Source organism: Mytilus edulis, chromosome 13, assembly GCF_963676685.1.
Source record: "Mytilus edulis chromosome 13, xbMytEdul2.2, whole genome shotgun sequence".
Lineage (NCBI taxonomy): Eukaryota > Metazoa > Mollusca > Bivalvia > Mytilida > Mytilidae > Mytilus > Mytilus edulis.
In genome coordinates this window covers 36,473,894-36,493,103 of record NC_092356.1, presented here as the reverse complement: position 1 = coordinate 36,493,103, position 19,210 = coordinate 36,473,894, and the positions used below count along the sequence as shown (strand labels likewise).

General features: G+C 32.5%; 2 protein-coding genes across 2 annotated transcripts; both read right to left on the bottom strand.

Annotated features, from left to right (window-relative positions):
* Positions 1-1,548: 1,548 nt before the first annotated feature.
* LOC139500280 (serine/threonine-protein phosphatase 6 regulatory ankyrin repeat subunit C-like) lies at positions 1,549-4,017 on the bottom strand. The gene has a single exon (XM_071289021.1). The coding sequence runs from the start codon at positions 4,015-4,017 to the stop codon at positions 1,549-1,551; it is 2,469 nt and encodes an 822-aa protein (XP_071145122.1).
* Positions 4,018-4,148: 131 nt separating this feature from the next.
* Positions 4,149-19,089, bottom strand: LOC139500665 (uncharacterized). Its single transcript, XM_071289444.1, has 8 exons — positions 18,996-19,089; positions 17,503-17,565; positions 17,189-17,263; positions 15,587-15,682; positions 8,640-8,726; positions 8,055-8,138; positions 7,298-7,411; positions 4,149-6,400 (listed from the first exon to the last, which is right to left on the bottom strand). Exons 1-8 carry the CDS (start codon positions 19,018-19,020, stop codon positions 4,149-4,151), a joined length of 2,796 nt encoding a protein of 931 aa, XP_071145545.1. The 5' UTR covers positions 19,021-19,089.
* Between the last annotated feature and the right edge of the window lie 121 nt (positions 19,090-19,210).

Below are 19,210 nucleotides of genomic sequence, written 5' to 3'. Positions count from 1 at the left end.
CTCTATGGTGTGTAGTAAGTAGTTGCATATCACTATTGAATAGTGACCTCGACATTAAATTGTCAGTAAACAGTGCCAGTGACCTTGAACAATACAGAAAGTGAAAAGTAAAATCACAAAAATACTGAACTTCGAGCAAAATTCAAAACGGAAAGACCCTAATCAAATGGCAAATTCAAATGATAAAACACATCAAACGAATGGACAACATCTGTCATATTCCTGACTTGGTACATGCATTTTTAAATATAGAAAATGGTGGATTCAGCCTGGTTTTATAGCGAAATGATTGTTTTATTTTCAAAAATACACCTGCACCGATTGATTACTACAAACATCGCTTATTGTTATTGTATTTAACACTATATCTTAATATCTTATCTATTGTGATGTAATAAGTTAATGATTTCTCTTGTGAACTTTAAAGCTTTTTGAAAGGTTTAAAAGCGCATAGTACCCAAAAGTAACGACACGAGGGGTTACAAACCTTGATTAGCTTACACATAGTATATAGAACATTGGTATACTTTTTCGGTTTATTTTTTAATAATTTTCTCGCTTCGCATTTTTTGCCTTTCTATTATTTTTTTCTGCTATAATTGAGTAGATTTTATTGTCTGAAAAAATGAGTCCTATAACAAAACAAAATCATCTTATATTAGAAAGTTTTAGGCCCGATGATTGAAAAGCCAAAAACCAGTTAATCATTCTCTCTCTATTGACAGCACAAAAGATTCAATTCTATATACTTCAATTATATGTTTGTTGTCATATAGACATAATTAGTTTATGAGAGAAAACTTAAAAAAAACACAAAAACAAAACAACATAATTACGTTAAGAAATAACAATTCTAAAAGAAAAGGACATATGGAAATAAAATGATAGACTTCTGCCCTCAATTTAAATGACTGTTTGTGAAGTAGCCCATATTTTCACATATTCCATATCATATTATTAATTTCTTAAATTAAAGCTGAATAACACGTTCATGCTGCTTTTTCATATATACATGATTTGTTTTATGTTTGATAATCCCTGATTCAAATTAACTAACCAGGTAAATGAAATAAACCAACAGCAAAATAAAAATAAAATATGTGAGTGAAATCGAACAATTTTACAAATAAACCTAAAGCAAGATTCAAAAATTGCAAAATGTTATTTTAATTTCAATTCCTAATGATAGAAAAGAAGCAGTTTTACTTGTTAGAGTGTTTAAAGTGTCTAAAGCTGACAATTGATTAGCCTTTCTTTCTAGAAGTATACAAATTCTAGAAAGAGCTCGATCATTGTTACAGAACTTACTTATGTAAAGGTCTGGTATAAAAAAAAAGGGAGAGGAACGAAACCAGAGAGACATTCAAATTTATAGATCGAAAATAAACTAACAACGCCATGGCTAAAATAACAATGCAAAAGTTAACAATCACATTAATATTTTTTTTTTTTTTTAAGAAAAACATTTCCTTAATTATGGAAGTCTCAACAACGATTGCAAGCTTCTCAAAATAGAAAGTGACGCTGGTATTTAGATAGTACAATCCATCAGTTACGACTGTCACTGAGTGTATATTCGTGAAATCTCAGTAACTCCTCAGGACGTTTTGTATTGTTAACCATATGTTTTAACTCACTAATTCTCAAAGCATCAATATAATCCAGAACACATTTTCCGTCTCCATCTTTTGTTGAAAGATCAACGTGTTTTGCAAGAAAAATACTCATAATGGCTACGATGTTGTGTAAACACCTTTCTTTTTCGGGTTTCAAGTTGTTAGTAAATTGATGGTATTGATGAACCAGTAGATGAAACGGAGTTTGGCCAAGACTGTTACTCATATTAATGTCCCAACCTTTCGCTATCAGAATACGGATAACAGCAGCGCGCAAGGATGAACAATATCCATCGTCGATATCTCCAATGGAACACACGTAATGCAATGGTGTATTTCCTAATTTATCTGGTATACATTTATCTACCTCGGAATTTTCAAAATGACTTAGAAGTAAAAGCAGAACTTTAAACGAATCTGATGCGATCATAGTAGAGATTATATGAAATGAATTTCGTCCTTGTGTATCTTTTTGGAATGGATCTGCACCGTATTTTAACATTTCACGCACAACCGAAAGACTGTTAAGTTTATAATATACCAGCATGTACTGAAAGGATAATTTTCCGTTTTGATCATTGAACATTTCTTCTTCCTGTACAGAACCACTTATTTCCATTGGTTCTGATCCTACTGAAATGTCTGTTTCTCGTTTTTCTCTATTTACGTCAGCGCCGTTTCTGAGCATTTCTATAACAACGTGGGGTTGGACCTGTAATCGCATAGCAACATGTAAAGGTGTTTCGCCATCATCGTTGTACATATTAATATCAACTCCCCGTTCAACAAGCGCTGTTAAGGTTGTTGTTGATACTTGAAAACTGTGTCCGTATTTGGAATATGACACAACTAAATGATGTATGGCATTTCCCGTTTCATCTTTTTCATCAGGCGAAACAATACTCGGAAGAAATTTTATGGTTCTTGTTCGTAACCTGTTTACCTGTACAGCTAAAATCAATGGATGGCCTACTTCTAAATTTGCTTTATTGTCCTGTAGAAGTTTGATACACTTCAAAACATAGTCGTCACCCGAACTTGACATAATGCAGTAGTGAAAGGGAGATAATCCATCATTATCTTCAATATTTGGATCAGCACCACATTTCAAAAAGAGTTTAATTACTCTATACATATCGTTTCTGTGGTATCGGCATGCAATTAGTGCATTGATGAGCAGTGGTCTGTCTTCACTATCTTTTTCATTGATGTCTTGTATATTGGTAAGTAATAAATTCAATACTGAAAGTCGTCTGTGTTTTTCTTGTATTTTTGAAATACAATGTGTTAGTACGATATGTTTATCGTCATCTTGAAGGTTCATCTTTGCTAGCAGATCTTTCTTGTTTGTTGTTTTAATCAGTGACAATATTATCCATGTTCTTACATTAAATTTGTGTGAATCGATTGAACACAAATCGACAAGCGAATCCTTTTCGCTTTGCGATAGTTCTTGACAACACTGATATACAGTTTCAATTATCAAAACGTTAGAGTTCGTCAAAAAATATTCTATATGTTTAAGGAAGAAGTCTTTAAAAAAGTCTACATTGTACAATAGTTTAATTACGTTTTGAGCATCTTTAGTGAAACGATTTGATTGGTCCTGTATACAGCATAGTCTTTGAAGTGGAATTTCTTTTGATCGGTTCTCAGTGAATACTTGGAGATCTAATTGTGTGTTCTGCTTTAGCAGTTTACCGATTTCAAATTTTTCTGAGCATGTACATTTGAATAGACAATGTAAGGGCGTTTCGCCATTATGATTTGCTATATTAGTCACGGCACCAGCATTTAACAAGATACTGACAAGGGAATGTCTTTTTGAATGGAGAAGTTTATTAACATCTGTGCAAGAACAAGCTGAATGCAGTACTGTGTTTCCAGAAGAATTATGGTGATTTATGATACGCTTTTGTTGTTGTGGTGTCATTGAATTTAATACCATATTCACTAATTCTGGTGTGTCAGTAATTTTATGATCTGGGGAAACCATGTAATGAAAAAATGTGTTTTGTTCGTCATCTGTGAGGCTAAAATCGGCCCCTCTGTCAATTAAATCCTGAACAAGTGTCTTAGTTATTTTCCCATTTAAAGCAAGTTTCATACCAATTGTGTATCGCTCCCTTCGTGTGTCTTCTTCACTCGACTCTATGCCATATTCCGTGCTTTCCCGAGTAACTTGTGTACTGACATTCGTTTCGGAAGATTCCGATGACATTGTCGGACATAATGTACTCGTTAAAAATTCCATTTCTTCAACGTCATCGTCTTGTAAATTCGGGCTAATATTTGGAAGACTCTTCAAATAGTTGGCACAGTAAATTGAAGAAGCCTTAAACGGTTTTGAATCTCTTGGTATGACATATATTTTCGATCCTGGTTGATCGTCTGGTACCATGTAACCTTGTTCACTAATACTGTGTTCCTTTACTTGATAATTTACGCTTGCTTTATACTTTACAAACAAATGAATAACTTCAAGTGATGTTGCAGTAAAAATTGGGGTTCGATTGCATTTGTCAGTTGTGTTTAATACTCTCTGTACATCTTTCTCGGGAAAGCTCTGCAGAATGTATCTATAATTTCGATGTTTTTAATGAAATGAAGGACTGTCTTGCCATCAAAATCTTGAAGACTTATTGAATCGCCCATTTCTAACATTTTCTTGCATATGACCACACTATTAGAATAAAAAATTGGAGTTCGTCCGTCTTTATCTCTTTGCTTAATTGAACAACCTTTATCTATGAAATACTGAATTAAACTTTCATGTTGCACTCTATGCAACAATGTTTTACCATGTCCGTCTGTTTGCATAAAATCTGTATCGATATTTCGATCTTCCAAAAAATTAACCATACTTATACTTTTTGAAAACGGCAGTAACGACTGGGTTGTAATATTGTGAGCTTTTGATATTAATAATTTTGCAATATTAATATTGTCATAAACAACAGAGTACCAAATTGCTGTTCTGTCATGTGCATCTTTCCAGTTGATGTCTATTCCTCCATCAAGTAAAGTTGATATAGTTTTCAAAGAACTATCTGAATTCGACGAACAGTTTTCCATATCGTTCACGAAATTTTTTACTGCTCTCACCAATGGTCTGTGATTTGAATTAGCTTTAAATTTAGCTTTGTTATCAAGCAAAAACAACAATGTTTCATGTTTACGTAGGTTCTCACCGAAGACCGTAGCTTGTATAGCAGACATTCCTTCTCTGTCATGAACCGTACACCAGTCACAGAAATGAGTTTGCGATACTCTATTTTCATGTATTGAACTATTAACGTCTGCCATCAAATTAACTAAATCCTTTAAAATGTGAGTCGGGAATCCATACCAGCAGGCTGGTACAAATGCAGCTGATGCTTGTATACGAACCCAAAATTTGTCCTCAACACAGTCATAGAACTTGCGACTAAGCAACAATAAACAAAGTTGTAAAGCATTGAGAGAAGAAGCCCAGTATAACAAAGATCCATTGAACAATGCCAATTGATGATTTTCCTGTTCAGTGACTTGTAAAATAAAACGAAGCCTGTTTATATCATCTCTTCTTAAACTTTCCAACAGAACAATAAAGCTATTCACAAATCGTGGAACTGTAAACGCTTGATGTTTACAGACTTCAATGATGTTTCCACGTTTAATCTCTTCGATAAATCTTGCTGAAAGATTTTCGTACTCGGCCTCTCGTATCGTTACAACTTCATCATCAATTGATTTCTTAAAATCAGTAGTTCGGACACGCTTAACAATGAATTGAAATGGAAGCCATTTTATTGCCTCGTGTTCTAATGTTTCACTGAAAGAAAAACAAACGGCCTCTAACACACAAGAGTGTGTAAATTGTATAGTCATGCTTTCTTGGGAAATAAATGCATCATCAACCCTCTTCAATGCTGTTTTTAGGCGCGTGGTGAACTGTCTTACAGTTGGGAAATGAACGATGTTCTGAAGTAAATAAAATTCATCACTTTCGCTACAAAGTCGGTTAAGCGTACTCTCTTTGATTTCTCCATCCCTTATTAATAAGAACACTAGGAGAGCATATACATCAGCATCAGCCTTATGTAAACGATGTATCTCTTTTCTTACATATTCAACGGGAGATGTAAAGAATTCAGTACCTTTATCAAAAAGCTTATCGTTCTTTGTAAACATATGGACACAATTCGGATAGCCAATTGGACAGTTGCTATTTATTATTTTCTGCTTCTCTACAGCTGAAATTGTTTTGTGTGCTCTATATTTTGATAGATGAGTGTCGAGAATTTCAGTACGTTCTGATGGTAATAACCCGACATCCGACAGGTCGACAATGTTGGTTTTATCAAGTACCTGATTTGACTTGAGATATTCCATGATTCTGAACAGAACGCTTTTTCTGCATGTCATTATAACGAACAAACAGTCTTCATTTTTTATTTCATCATCGAAGATTATACCAATACTAGTAATTAGTCTTTGATTATCATCATCTCTGTCTGAACAGTAGGTGAACCCGAATAAATCATCGATCAAAACAACCTGTTTCTTTCTCCACTGAACCTGTTCTCTCCACTGTGTAATGTTGTCAACTTCCCTTAAACTGTACCCTTCAGACATCTTTTGATTCGCAAGCTTCATTGCTATAAACGACTTCCCTTCACCTGATGAACCTGTTATCAACACGTGATGTTTTTTATTGAGTTTTTCCTCTGCATCAATATAACCTCTAGTTTCCACAAATAAATCTTCTACTGCGTTGAACTGCTTCAGAAAGTACTCTTCCCCTACTTAAGTATTTGATCGAATAATAGAGTCGAATAAAGAGACTAAAATGTCTAGAACATTAACTATAATGTGGTTTTCTGTGTTTACAAAAGCAGAAATATAAGATTTTTTAAAAGTTTTTTTGTATATTTAAATTCATCTATTCATAGTGTAGCATGCAAAATTCAATGTTTAATTTTCAGTTTATCAATAATATTTTGTATTGTGATCAAAATAAGGTTTTCACTTCCCCTAGCAAAATCGTACCTCGTGCCGGTTTTGTTTAAATGCTCTTGAATGTTTTATGTATATTAAGATGTCGAATGTACCTAATGAGGGTTTTTGGTATTACCATTACACTATGATTAGAATTAGCTGCATACGTTTCATTCTAATATTCCCTGCAAGACACATTCGCTATACAAAATTTAATAAACTCAACGAACAGAACTATTTCCATATTGCCTACAGATTATTATAAGTTTGGTTATATATTTCCTTCCTGTTGAAATTAAACAGGAACTTTACAATAACTCTTTACAGCTATAATGTGTTTGTGATCATGTTTGTTCTTGCTTTTTAAAAATTCGTGTGATAGAGAATGTAATGCAGGTACTAGTATGTTTATTGTGATCTCTGAATATATTTTAAATCTGGCTTGAATAAACATGCAAGTGATTTTGCATCTTTGTGGTTTCACCATCATGAGTTAGGAATAAATCGCGTGACGATAAAGACTTTATGATAAATAACAAGCAACTTTTCCCAAGTGAGTCAAGTTAATTGTCTTGTTTTGAAACCTAATAGCCAACTCGTTTATATATTATAACAAAATAAAGCAAATAATGTGAATCTTGTGAGGTAGACCGTTGCTGGTTTTGTTATTACAAATTAAATAGTTGTTAACTCATGCTCACGTTGTATATTTTCTTCCTCTTCAGTTCGTCGTATGTTGTAAGTTATACTGGCTATTTTTATTGTTTTCTGGTCTCCAAAAATAAACGTTTCTCCTTTAAGGTTTAAAACTGAACCTATACAAGAAATAATATATATACTATATACTACAATCTAATAAAAGATATCATGATTGATGGAGAGGTGGTATAAATTACACAAGAAAGTAAATTAAGGCATAACATATATCATATTGAACAAAATGACCATTATATTCAAACAATATTAAATGTATAACTGAAAAAAAGTGATGCAAATTGTATTAAGTTTATATATTCTATTTACATTATTTATATATAAGAAGATGTGATATAAGTGCCAATGAGACAACTCTCCATCCAAGTCATAATTTGTAAAAGTAAACTTTTATAAGTCAAAGTACCTATATATATTAAATATACTAAATATATATTTACATGTGACTATTTTTGTTGATGTTACCAATTATGTAAATCAATTGTAACTGATTTGATGCCCTTTATGGGCCCTGTAATTTGGGAAATGAAAATATTCTATTCTGTTCTATATTATCTTGCTGATGATTTTTAATTCCAATTCTAATGAAAAATAGCAAATTAATTTTGTCTAGTTACAGGAATGAATGTCATAGTGTACAAAAACACAAATATTCGTTACAAAACAAAATCGTAGCTGAAACAATTAGATATTTGATTATTTACGTCTATGAAAAATACAACCCTTCCATTATGCTATACCTACTTCCCGAAGTACAGCCATCACCTAGCACAGATGATATACCGCCAGTCATTGGACGGTCATTAGTCATGTTACTCTCCATCGATGCTGAAATATATTTTTTAAAGAGTTGAGAAACAAATAAGACATTCAAAAATCATAAGCCCACTATAAAAACAAACAATATCATACGAAAAGGCAAACCAAAATTACAAAAAATAACTTAAGAAAAAAAAAGAAACTTAATACAATGATTGATAGGAACCCAAAAACCTCTTCACTAATGAAGCAAATTGACAAATTTGAGAATTGTAGGAATTAAAAGTGTGAATCAAAAACTGTTATGAGTCTTATATAGTCGAAATAGTTATCAAAGGTACCAGGGTTATAATTTAGTACGCCAGACGCGCGTTTCGTCGAAACTTTCACTTTGTGTATTTCCCTTATCAAATTATAAACTTTGCAAGTGATATTATTTTGTGAGCTTTTCACAGTACCTTTAGTTTTAGAAATTTAGTTATGCTGATTCAGTTATTTATGTTTAGCTACATATAGATAGGATTGGTTAATAAGAATACCGTATTGCTATGTTACTTTTGTCTGTCCTACCTGTTTCCAAAGGAACCTCTTCCCTTGATGACGACAGATCAGTGCTAGATGTACTCCACGTATGTTGACGACGTTTTGATTTACCTGCTTGAAATATTAAATGCATTTTTATATCATTTAACTGTTGGTGCAATATTAGTACGCGAGGTAGAAGTTAGTAGATAGTGCGTCTGCACTGCGAAGATTTTTAACACACTGTTCTTTAAGGTTTATGTACCCTTCTGTAGTCATTTTTGTACGAATTTTTCAAACCTCAATTGTATCAAAACTAAAGATATAATAAATAATAGAGATAGGCCATGTGTACATGTTCCAAGGGGAAACTTGATGCAAAGCATTATTTTTTACTGTTTCATTGCATTTGATAGAAAAAGAGGACTTTGTGGCAAATAAATCAAGATTTTTATAGAAAATCCACAGCCTTTAATACAGAGATTTTTGTTATAAAATTTGAAACATAAATTACTCACTTGATTTTCTATGATGTGCTAGTGTTTATTTTTTACAAAAAGTTCTAAGTAACCTGTAAATTCCAAAACACCTCGTGCTAAGTCACTAAAGTCGAGCGCACCATAAAAGGTGTACTTGATTATGGCCATATTTATACTTGTCTTAACCTATAACTACATTTATAAACTTGTTTTAAGGAAATCAATGCTAGCACTGCATGCAATAATCCTATATCTATCAGTCAACAAATTGCCAAATATGAGAGTACAAGGATAAAGGCTGTGGATTTTCTATAAAAATCTTGATTTATTTGCCACAAAGTCCTTTTTTTCTATTAAATGCAATGGAACAGTAAAAAATAATGCTTTGCATCAAGTTTCCCCTTGGAATATGTACAAAATGGCCTATCTCTATTATTCATTATATCTGTAGTTTTGATACAATTGAAGTTTGAAAAGTTCGTACAAAAATGGCTACAGAAGGGTACATAAACCTTAATTCTCAGAATGATATTCTCGAATAAACTAAGGTTCCATCTCCTTAAGGTAAACTCGACCTAAGATAAAAGAGAGACGAAAGATACCAGAGGGACAGTCAAACTCATAAATCGAAAATAAAATGACAACGCCTGGCTAAAAATGAAAGAAGACAAACAGACAAACAATAGAACACATGACACAACATAAAAAACTAAAGAATAAGCAACACGAACCCCACCGAAAACTAGGAGTGATCTCAGGTGCTCCGGAAGGGTAAGCTCCACATGTGGCACCCTTCATGTTGCTTATGTTATAACAAATCCGGTAAATAGTCGGTAAGTCACAATCATGAAAGGGAAGGGGATTGTAGTTACGACGCGACGTAAATGTGGCGAAATGTATATGTCCATGTTGTCCATAACTCTTTTTGTGTTAGGTTGTTATACATCATTGGGTTAAAATGATTTAGTTTAAGCGTTCATGATGATAGTAAATTGTGAAAAGCGTTTATTAAAGTGTTATTTATATTTAAATCTTGATTTCAACTGTAAAAAAAAACCAACACTTTGAAGATCAGTTCACATATGTGAACAAGATCTTATAGAAATGCACATGAATAATAAACGTTATCTAAGAGTTAATGACAGAGCAAACCAATAAGGACAGTAACAAAAACACATCTAGAGGGCACATACATTCTACAAAATAACACTTTTATCTATAGAAAAGGCAATCACTTAATCATAAGGTATCTATAAAAGTCGTGATTACATTTAACAGAAACTAACAAAATCCTGACATCATTACACAATCGAAGAATAACAAAACATTTTAAAATATTATATGAAACAGTCATTGAACTTTTTAAGAGAAATAACAATATTGTTTAAAACTTATGGGGAAAATGTGGGCATACTCATTTGGTTTGTTTTTCAGTGATTTGTAAGTTGCATTTATTTCGTACAAACTTTGCATTATCTAATCTTTGCGTTTTGGCAAGTGTAATCTTATATTGCATCCAAGATTTTCAACCACAAGAGAGTTTTAGAGGCTTTTAACCTCAAAGATACAAAATCCAAGCCTCCGGATTGCTCATGTGCATCGTCACAATACAATTACAGTCCAGCTGGTCATATTATTACTGGAGACCTTGGCATCGTTACCAATGAACAACTAAGAGAGTTGTTAGCCAAGGGACCAAAATATAGAATCCCCCAGCCCATCAACTGGAAAAAGAATTTCAAGTTACTGATGGATGCAGTTGAGGACTATGCAAGAAAATGGGTAAAGCGCGAACCAGACGAACCAGAACTGGACACTTTGTCTGAATGGATCAAAGCTATTCGATCATGCATTCAGAGGCGCATACAAAAACTACGATGTAATATGAGTACTAAAGTTTCTAACCCTTTCAAGAATCCGGAGGTTGTGGATGCTTTATCCTCTTTGCATGACAAATATGTCGTTGTTCCAGCAGATAAAGCCTCCAATAATATTGTCTTCATATGTAAAAAACATTATTTGCAATGTCTCACTACAGAGCCACAGGGACTCGGTTAGCAGATTAAAATTTTGTAAATCAATGTTTTTAATTTATTTTTTATTATTTCCTGTCTATTTGCATTACTATATTAACGTATTTAAAGTTGCCATCACTATTTCTTTGTTTTCTGGCAATGTGCAGTTTACTATCCATATCCATATACTGAAAAAACCTAAAGGGATCTAAGTCGCCATCTTGAATTGCCTTCCCTACTTTAGATAAAAAATAATTAAAAATATGAATATATTACTATATACCTTACAACAGCCCTCATTTTCTTCCGAAATGATTCTTCTATAACATGCATATTTTGATTTGTGGATTAACAGAACCCTTATGAAGTTTCAGTTGCATTCGTGTCAGAATATTCAAATTTCCCGGCGAAAGCAACGTATCATTCGGAAACTCCCGGGTTGATGCGTTTACTACAACGATAAATCCTTATAAACAGACGAGTGCTGTCCCTTGATTTATTATTACATATCGAGCGCAAAGTTAACGAATAGAACCTTTCTTCAAACGGGGTAACATAAATCATTGACTTTTTCGAAGACACATCAATATAATAAAGAGGTTACTAAAAATATTGACACGTTCAATGGGATTTATAAGGTTTACTAACAGTACCAGGATATAAAAAAGGGGGAGGGCCGGTTGGTAGGTCAACTTGGAGTAATACTTTGAAAAAGTATATTAACTTATCATGCATGCATGTATGAAGTTCAATCGGAAGGCCCCTTTTCCATATACATACATACTCTTCTGATTATATAAGTGTAAGTGTTGTACTACATAAATCCATGATTTGAAAAATATCAGGATGTCAGAAATACAACCCGATAGTTTGGGACAATCATTTGATATTTTCAATGGGCGGAAGGATAGGAGGATAATCTGATATTGAAACAATACATGCACTAACTGTTCAAAGACATTTTTGTTTGATATTTAATTTATATGAAGGATATCTTGGTGTGGCGTAGGTATGAAGTTAGGGGACAGCACTCGTCTGTTTATAAGGATTTATCGTTGTAGTAAACGCATCAACCCGGGAGTTTCCGAATGATACGTTGCTTTCGCCGGGAAATTTGAATATTCTGACACGAATGCAACTGAAACTTCATAAGGGTTCTGTTAATCCACAAATCAAAATATGCATGTTATAGAAGAATCATTTCGGAAGAAAATGAGGGCTGTTGTAAGGTATATAGTAATATATTCATATTTTTAATTATTTTTTATCTAAAGTAGGGAAGGCAATTCAAGATGGCGACTTAGATCCCTTTAGGTTTTTTCAGTATATGGATATGGATAGTAAACTGCACATTGCCAGAAAACAAAGAAATAGTGATGGCAACTTTAAATACGTTAATATAGTAATGCAAATAGACAGGAAATAATAAAAAATAAATTAAAAACATTGATTTACAAAATTTTAATCTGCTAACCGAGTCCCTGTGTACAGAGCTTGGAATTGATAAAACTACTGGTAATCCTACATATTCTTTAACATCATTTACCAAGGACGAAATTTTACAAAATCATAAATCTGTCCTTCTTTCCTTTGGTATCAACATCAAAGAAAACGAAGAAAACTTGCCTTCATTATACTGGATACCCAAATTACTAGTACACAAAACTCCATATAAAGAACGATACATAGCTGGGTCTTCAAAATGTTCAACCAAACATCTTTCTAAAGTACTGACTACTATTCTTTCGACAGTTAAAGATGGGCTTCAAAAATATTGTGAGGAGATATATTCTACCAGTGGTGTTAACCAGATGTGGATTCTCAAAAATTCGAAAGATCTACTGCTTAACCTTCAATCACAATCTTTGCAATTTTGCAGCAACATAAAAACTTTTGATTTTTCTACGCTATATACTACTATTCCCCATGCTCAGTTGAAAGATCGACTACACCATCTCATAAAACAGAGCTTTTTCTATAAAAATGGAAATCGTAGATACAAATTTCTTGTTTTGGGTTACAATAATTCATATTTTGTGAAAAATCACACTGAATCTCCCAGAAAATATACAGAAGATGATATTATCAAAATGCTGGACTTTTTGATCGACAATATATTTGTTGAGTTTGGAGGATTTATATTTCAACAGACAGTCGGTATTCCAATGGGTACTAATTGTGCACCCCTGCTGGCTGATTTGTTTTTGTACTCGTATGAAGCAGAATTCATTCAGAACCTTCTAAAAGACAAAAAGAAAAAGCACCTTGCGAAATTCTTTAATTTTACTTTCCGATATATTGATGATGTTCTATCATTGAATAACCCATATTTCAGCCAATACTTACATCTCATATATCCAAGTGAACTTGAAATTAAGGATACCACTGATACTAGAAGGACTGCTTCATACCTTGATCTTTTCCTCAATATTGACGTAGATGGACGACTTCACACGAAAATCTATGATAAACGGGACGATTTCAACTTCCCAATTATCAATTTCCCATTTCTCAGCAGTAACATACCCTCTGCCCCTTCGTATGGTGTTTACATATCACAATTGATACGTTATTCACGTGCTTGTTCACACTATACGGACTTCATATACAGGAGTGTGCTCCTTACGCAGAAACTGCTCCAACAAAGTTATGAGGAGGACAGATTAAAATTGACACTCCGTAAATTTTATGGACACCATCACGATTTGGTGGATCCATACGATGTTTCGTTGACCAAACTAGCTAAGGATATTTTTACCACATGGTAGATTGTGTTTTGTCATAATGTCGTCTAATCTTTTAATTACCAAACGTGACTTATTCCCGATTGTGACTGTTTTGCCGAATGTGAACTCGCATTACTATAAGACGTGGTACGGTACTTATCCATCCCAAATTCATGTATTTAGTTTAAATGTTTAAAGTTATATTTGTAATTCTCATCGGATTTTGTCAAATGTGTTGACGTCTTTTCTATTATATTTATGTGTTATGGTAAAGAAAATTAATCACCGCCTTCATTTATCAGATTTGATTTCGTTCAAAGTAATCAGTACGATATTTTACGTTTGAAGTTAGATTCATAACAAACCTGACATAGTTTTATAATATAGTTAATTGCTACCTCAGTTTTATATTAATAAGAATTAAAATGTGCTTTGTTATTAAATGCAATATCAGTATTTAGTTCAAATATATAATCTTAAATTAATCCTAATTCTATCTTATTCATTCTTATGTGACGTCATTTTTCATTTTTTGATGCTCTGTTTTACTAATTCAAATGACGTCATTTTTTCGTCATTTTTCAGTTTCAAATAGGACGTCAATTGGCGTAGAGGTTTAAACGTATTCGGATGTGTCTACTTTTGTGTTTCAAATGTCTGGTTATGTAAATGTATTTCAGTTGTTTCCTGTAATTAGTTAATACTTCAGCTTTATCATGTACATCTTTTGAATATTCATTTTATTAAATTTACTGTTTGCAAAAGTATAAATTACTCTAAATTATAGGGATTTTCTGGTAACTTAACAGAAAACCCTTGCCGTTTTTGGCACAACCTTTTTGATCTTTTGGTCCTCGATGCTGTTCAACTTTGTACTCGTTTCGGCTTTCAAACTTTTGTATCTGTGCGTCACACATAGGTCTTGTGTGGACAAAATACACTTCTGGCGTATTAAAATTTTGAACTTGTTGCCTTTTGTTGGCTGTTGTTCGTGTGATTCTTTGTCAATTGTGTTCTCCAATTTATTTATATTGTAGTCCTGTGTTGTCATTTTGATGTTATATTTCACATGGCCATAAAAGTGCGAGGTTTGGCATGCCACAAAACCAGGTTCAACCCACCATTTTTTTCCTTTAAAAATGCCCTGTACCAAGTCAGGAATATGGTCATTGTTATATTATAGTTCGTTTCTGTGTGTATTACATTTTAACGTTGTGTCGTTTGTTTTCTCTTATTTTTGAGTGTAAATTCACATTGCGATAAGACGTGTCACGGTACTTGTCTATCCCAAATTCATGTATTTGGTTTTGATGTTATATATATATGTTATATTTGTTATTCTCGTGGGATTTTGTCTATATGTGTTACATTTTAGTGTTATGTCGTTGTTCTCCTCTTATATTTAATGCGTTTCCCTCAGTTTTAGTTTGTTATCCCGATTTTGTTTTTGTCCATGGATTTCTGAGTTTTGAACAGCGGTATACTACTGTTGCCTTTATTTATAGTTCGTTTGTGTTGTATTGTCTTTTGTTTTTTGTTGCACTTCAGTGTTTCTGTTGTTTCGTTGTTTTCCTCTTATAAGTGATGAGTTTCCCTCGGTTTTAGTTTTTTAAGCTATTTGCTTTTTCTCAATCGATTTATGACTTTCGAACAGCGGTACACTACTGTTGCCTTTATTGATTCCGAATACCTACTTCTTATGGCATTGCATCGCCAAAACGGATTAAATGATATTATCAAAAACGCATTATACAATATTTTGTTATATAACTTACTGCTAGTATCATCTGAACTGCGTCTGTCTTTACATCCCTCCCCAGTTCCCGATGAACTGCTCTTTCCTTGTATACTTTGTCTGGCTTGTATGAACTCTAAACATTTATTATGCATGTATTATTATGAATAAATATAAATAAGTAGATCTATGGTAAAGGGTAAATCATAAGTTCTTAACCATAATGAAACCTAAAAAAGACACAAGAAATTTAGCACAAGCGCTGACCAAACGTCCTTCCTATCTGGATCTGGAATTGTAACGGTATTTGAAAATAGTGACGAAACTATACTCGGAATTATCCAGAGACTAACCAAACTGTGAATGGAGTTAATATAGATAGATCTGTCACCATATACAAAGACGAAAACATGGACTAATATTTTACTTAATCTGCAACAGGAAGAAAAACTAAAATTTTAGAACTATTACACTGTATTTACTCTAGCTATAAAGAGATTGACTACATATTTTCATTTAACAATGCCTTTTCTATAAAAATGGGAATTAAAGATACAATTTCATTGTTTGAGGTTATAGATACTTTGTGAAGAAAAATATTTCCAACAACATAATATATACAGAGGATGATATCATCCACATGCTGGAAATTTGATTGACAACATATGTGTTGAGTTTGCTGGATTGTTTTTTTTTAACACATAATCAGCACTTCATTATGTTAACATAACTATACCATGACAATCTTCTGAATGATTTATAATATGTAGGCTTGCCTCCGATTGTATATAACATGTTCTGTTCTGATATACATATACATATTTATGATATACCTATAAGCTGTATTGCTTTTGGTTTGAAATAAACTATGTAACTATTAAAATCATAGATTACACTCTTGTGCATGTACAAATTACGCAAGAGTGTGTTCCTGCCACATCCACTGCCCCTATACGGTTACGTGGAAGAACAGCCATAATCGCCAATACATAATATTTACAATCACCATCCTAAATTTGTTTTCTAATCAATGTTTCTCTGTCTCAACTCACTAGCAATATGGAGTCTAAGATCATAATCTACCAGAATATAATTGATATATTTTACTGAATGTGGTTTGCCTTTTAATGAGGGACTTTTCGTTTTGAATTTTCCTCGGAGTTCAGTATTTATGTGATTTTACTTTTTGGCATGGCAGCTGATTCATGTATGGCCGACGACGCGCTTTATCTGTCGACGAACAGGTCTCGCTCATTATTGGAGTGTGAGCGATTTCTTCATCCACGTTTTGTTTTCATTTTGATTGTTTGTCCTGAATGAGTTCATATACATCGGCGAACTACTGTTATCTTTTATTATCTATTAGAGTATTATACAATGAAAAAAAATGTAACTTAAATACATTACGAATAAATTGTAAAAAAGCAATGACTTCTTGTTTTATATATATTTCTTTTTTATTTTGCCTGTACATTTTTTAATACAATATGTATGATTTAAAACTTTTCTAGAATGTGTCTTTTTAAATTTAATCTTGTTGACAATAAGTATGAACTAAACTGGTCGTAACTAAGGATTCACTATTCAATTGTTCGTTGTTGTTAATATTGGAAGCTAATTTGGCAATGATAACACTAAATACCTTCAGTAACCTTTGGCGATTTAAACGTTGACTCCTCCATTGAATTATAACATTGCACGTTTGGTTCGTTGCATACTAAAGTAAAACAAATAGCATTTATAAAGATGAGTGAATGGTTGACCTTTTCATTCATGAAGATAGCACACACCTCATAAAAACAAAAACAACAAATTACTTATTCAAAAATTCAGATTTGAAAGATTGAAATCGGTTGTTAAATATCGATGACCTACTGTTGTTATTCATTTATCGACATTATATTTTTCAAATGATATTTGTGAAACATAAACTACGAAAAATATTATTTAAAGCACCTTTTTTACAATCATTATCCTTTTCACTTGGACTCATACTGCGCTTCTTGCTTGTAGATGGTTCTGAAACATAGAGAAAATAGATTAGGAATGAAAACCGTATTCATCACAAATTCTTACTTGAAAGTAATTTCAATAATCAGGGATACATATATACTGGCTAAGAAACATTGCTGTTGAATTGTTCACTTGCAAGTTAATAATTCGACCTCCTTGAATCCATATTCGCGTGATCTTCAATTCAAACCCTCAGCTGGGTTACGTATGAATTATGCATGTTCAGTTATTGAAAGGAAAATATATGTCAACAGTGAAAGTGAACAAAGATGAACCATTTGTTTGACTGATTTAGACTACAAAAGAAAACCCTTCTTAGACAGGTAACAATGCTGAAAAACATACTTTTTAATTTACAATTTGAAATCACACAGAATAAGAACAATCCAATTGCAAGATGTCACCTTCTGTTTAAATTTGTATTTATATGACTGTCGGTTGTGGTTTAAAAAATGAGGTCCTGACAAAAATACACAGAAAATGTTAAAACATGCTATCAAGTCCATGCATTGTGAGTTGTTTATTTAGACTTTTCGTAATTTGGATAAACGTTTTGGTATGTAATAGATTAAAAACGAGAATTTGAGTAAAATAGTGGAAGATGAATTTGAAAGCTAAAGGCACTTTAAGTCAAGTATATTTACTACTTTAAGCTACACATTAATTGCCAGTCACTTTTCACTACATTTAAGGTTTAACTGAATAATTATAAACGTTAGTTATACATTCCATGCGTTTAGTTCTTTATCGTTAGTTCAATAACAACAATAAAATTAGAATGTAAATCAAATCAATTTCGGATCTGAAGTGAACTTTAAATGTCATTAATATACTATTAGGGACAAAGTAATAGGTTGTACCTAATACGACATTCGAAATGTGTTTGCCCTCAACCTGATCAACTGCGTTTTCATAGCACAACAACTCATTCATGGTTATGTCAATATGTTTTGTTCACACATTGTTGTCAATTGTGGAATTTACAACTGTCCAACAAGTGAGAGCTTAGGAAAGCTATAAAACCTTTAATCTACTATTTACTACATACAGATATGGAATATGACAGTTGTTTTCCATTTCATTTTTATGATTGAACTTTTCATTTAGCCATTTGATGAGAAACTTTCATTTTGTAATTTTCTTTGGAAATCTGGTCCTCGGAATTCGGTAGGTCACATTCATGAAAGGGAATATCATGCAAGAGTAAGATTATCAAATTTAAGGTCGTGGTATATATAAGCATACGGAAGGGTAGAAACTTATACATTTGTAATTTCGTATTTTTGATATATAACCAACAGAAACTGTTTACAAAATGGGAATCTTTCACGATTAATTACCAGTAATCGTACTATATTCTACCTTCCAAAATATTTAAACCCTTGAATATGTTTAATAAAAATTACAGTAAACATATAAAATCAGATTAGTCCTACCAGAATCATTATCGCTTTCCTCCATGTCTCTCTATATCCTGGATCTATAAATTCTTTAATAATTAAACATGAACGATTTAAAATACTTGTCAACAAACTATTGTAGAAATCGGTTAGAATGTCAGTTAACTCATGCGGAAATTTAAAAAACCTAATGATATTAAAGCTTTTGAAAAATTAATAATTAGTTTAGTCTTGACATACGATTGACGTAT

Coding starts and splice junctions, on each gene's coding strand:
- LOC139500280 (XM_071289021.1), bottom strand. CDS start 4,017: ATGGTACCAGACGATCAACCAGGATCGAAAATATATGTCATACCAAGA.
- LOC139500665 (XM_071289444.1), bottom strand. CDS start 19,020: ATGGAGGAAAGCGATAATGATTCTG. Junction 8,727..15,586: donor CAGTTCAGATGATACTAGCA/GTAAGTTATATA, acceptor TAATATTTCAAG/CAGGTAAATCAAAACGTCGT. Junction 6,401..7,297: donor AGAGGAAGAAAATATACAAC/GTGAGCATGAGT, acceptor ATACTTAAGTAG/GGGAAGAGTACTTTCTGAAG.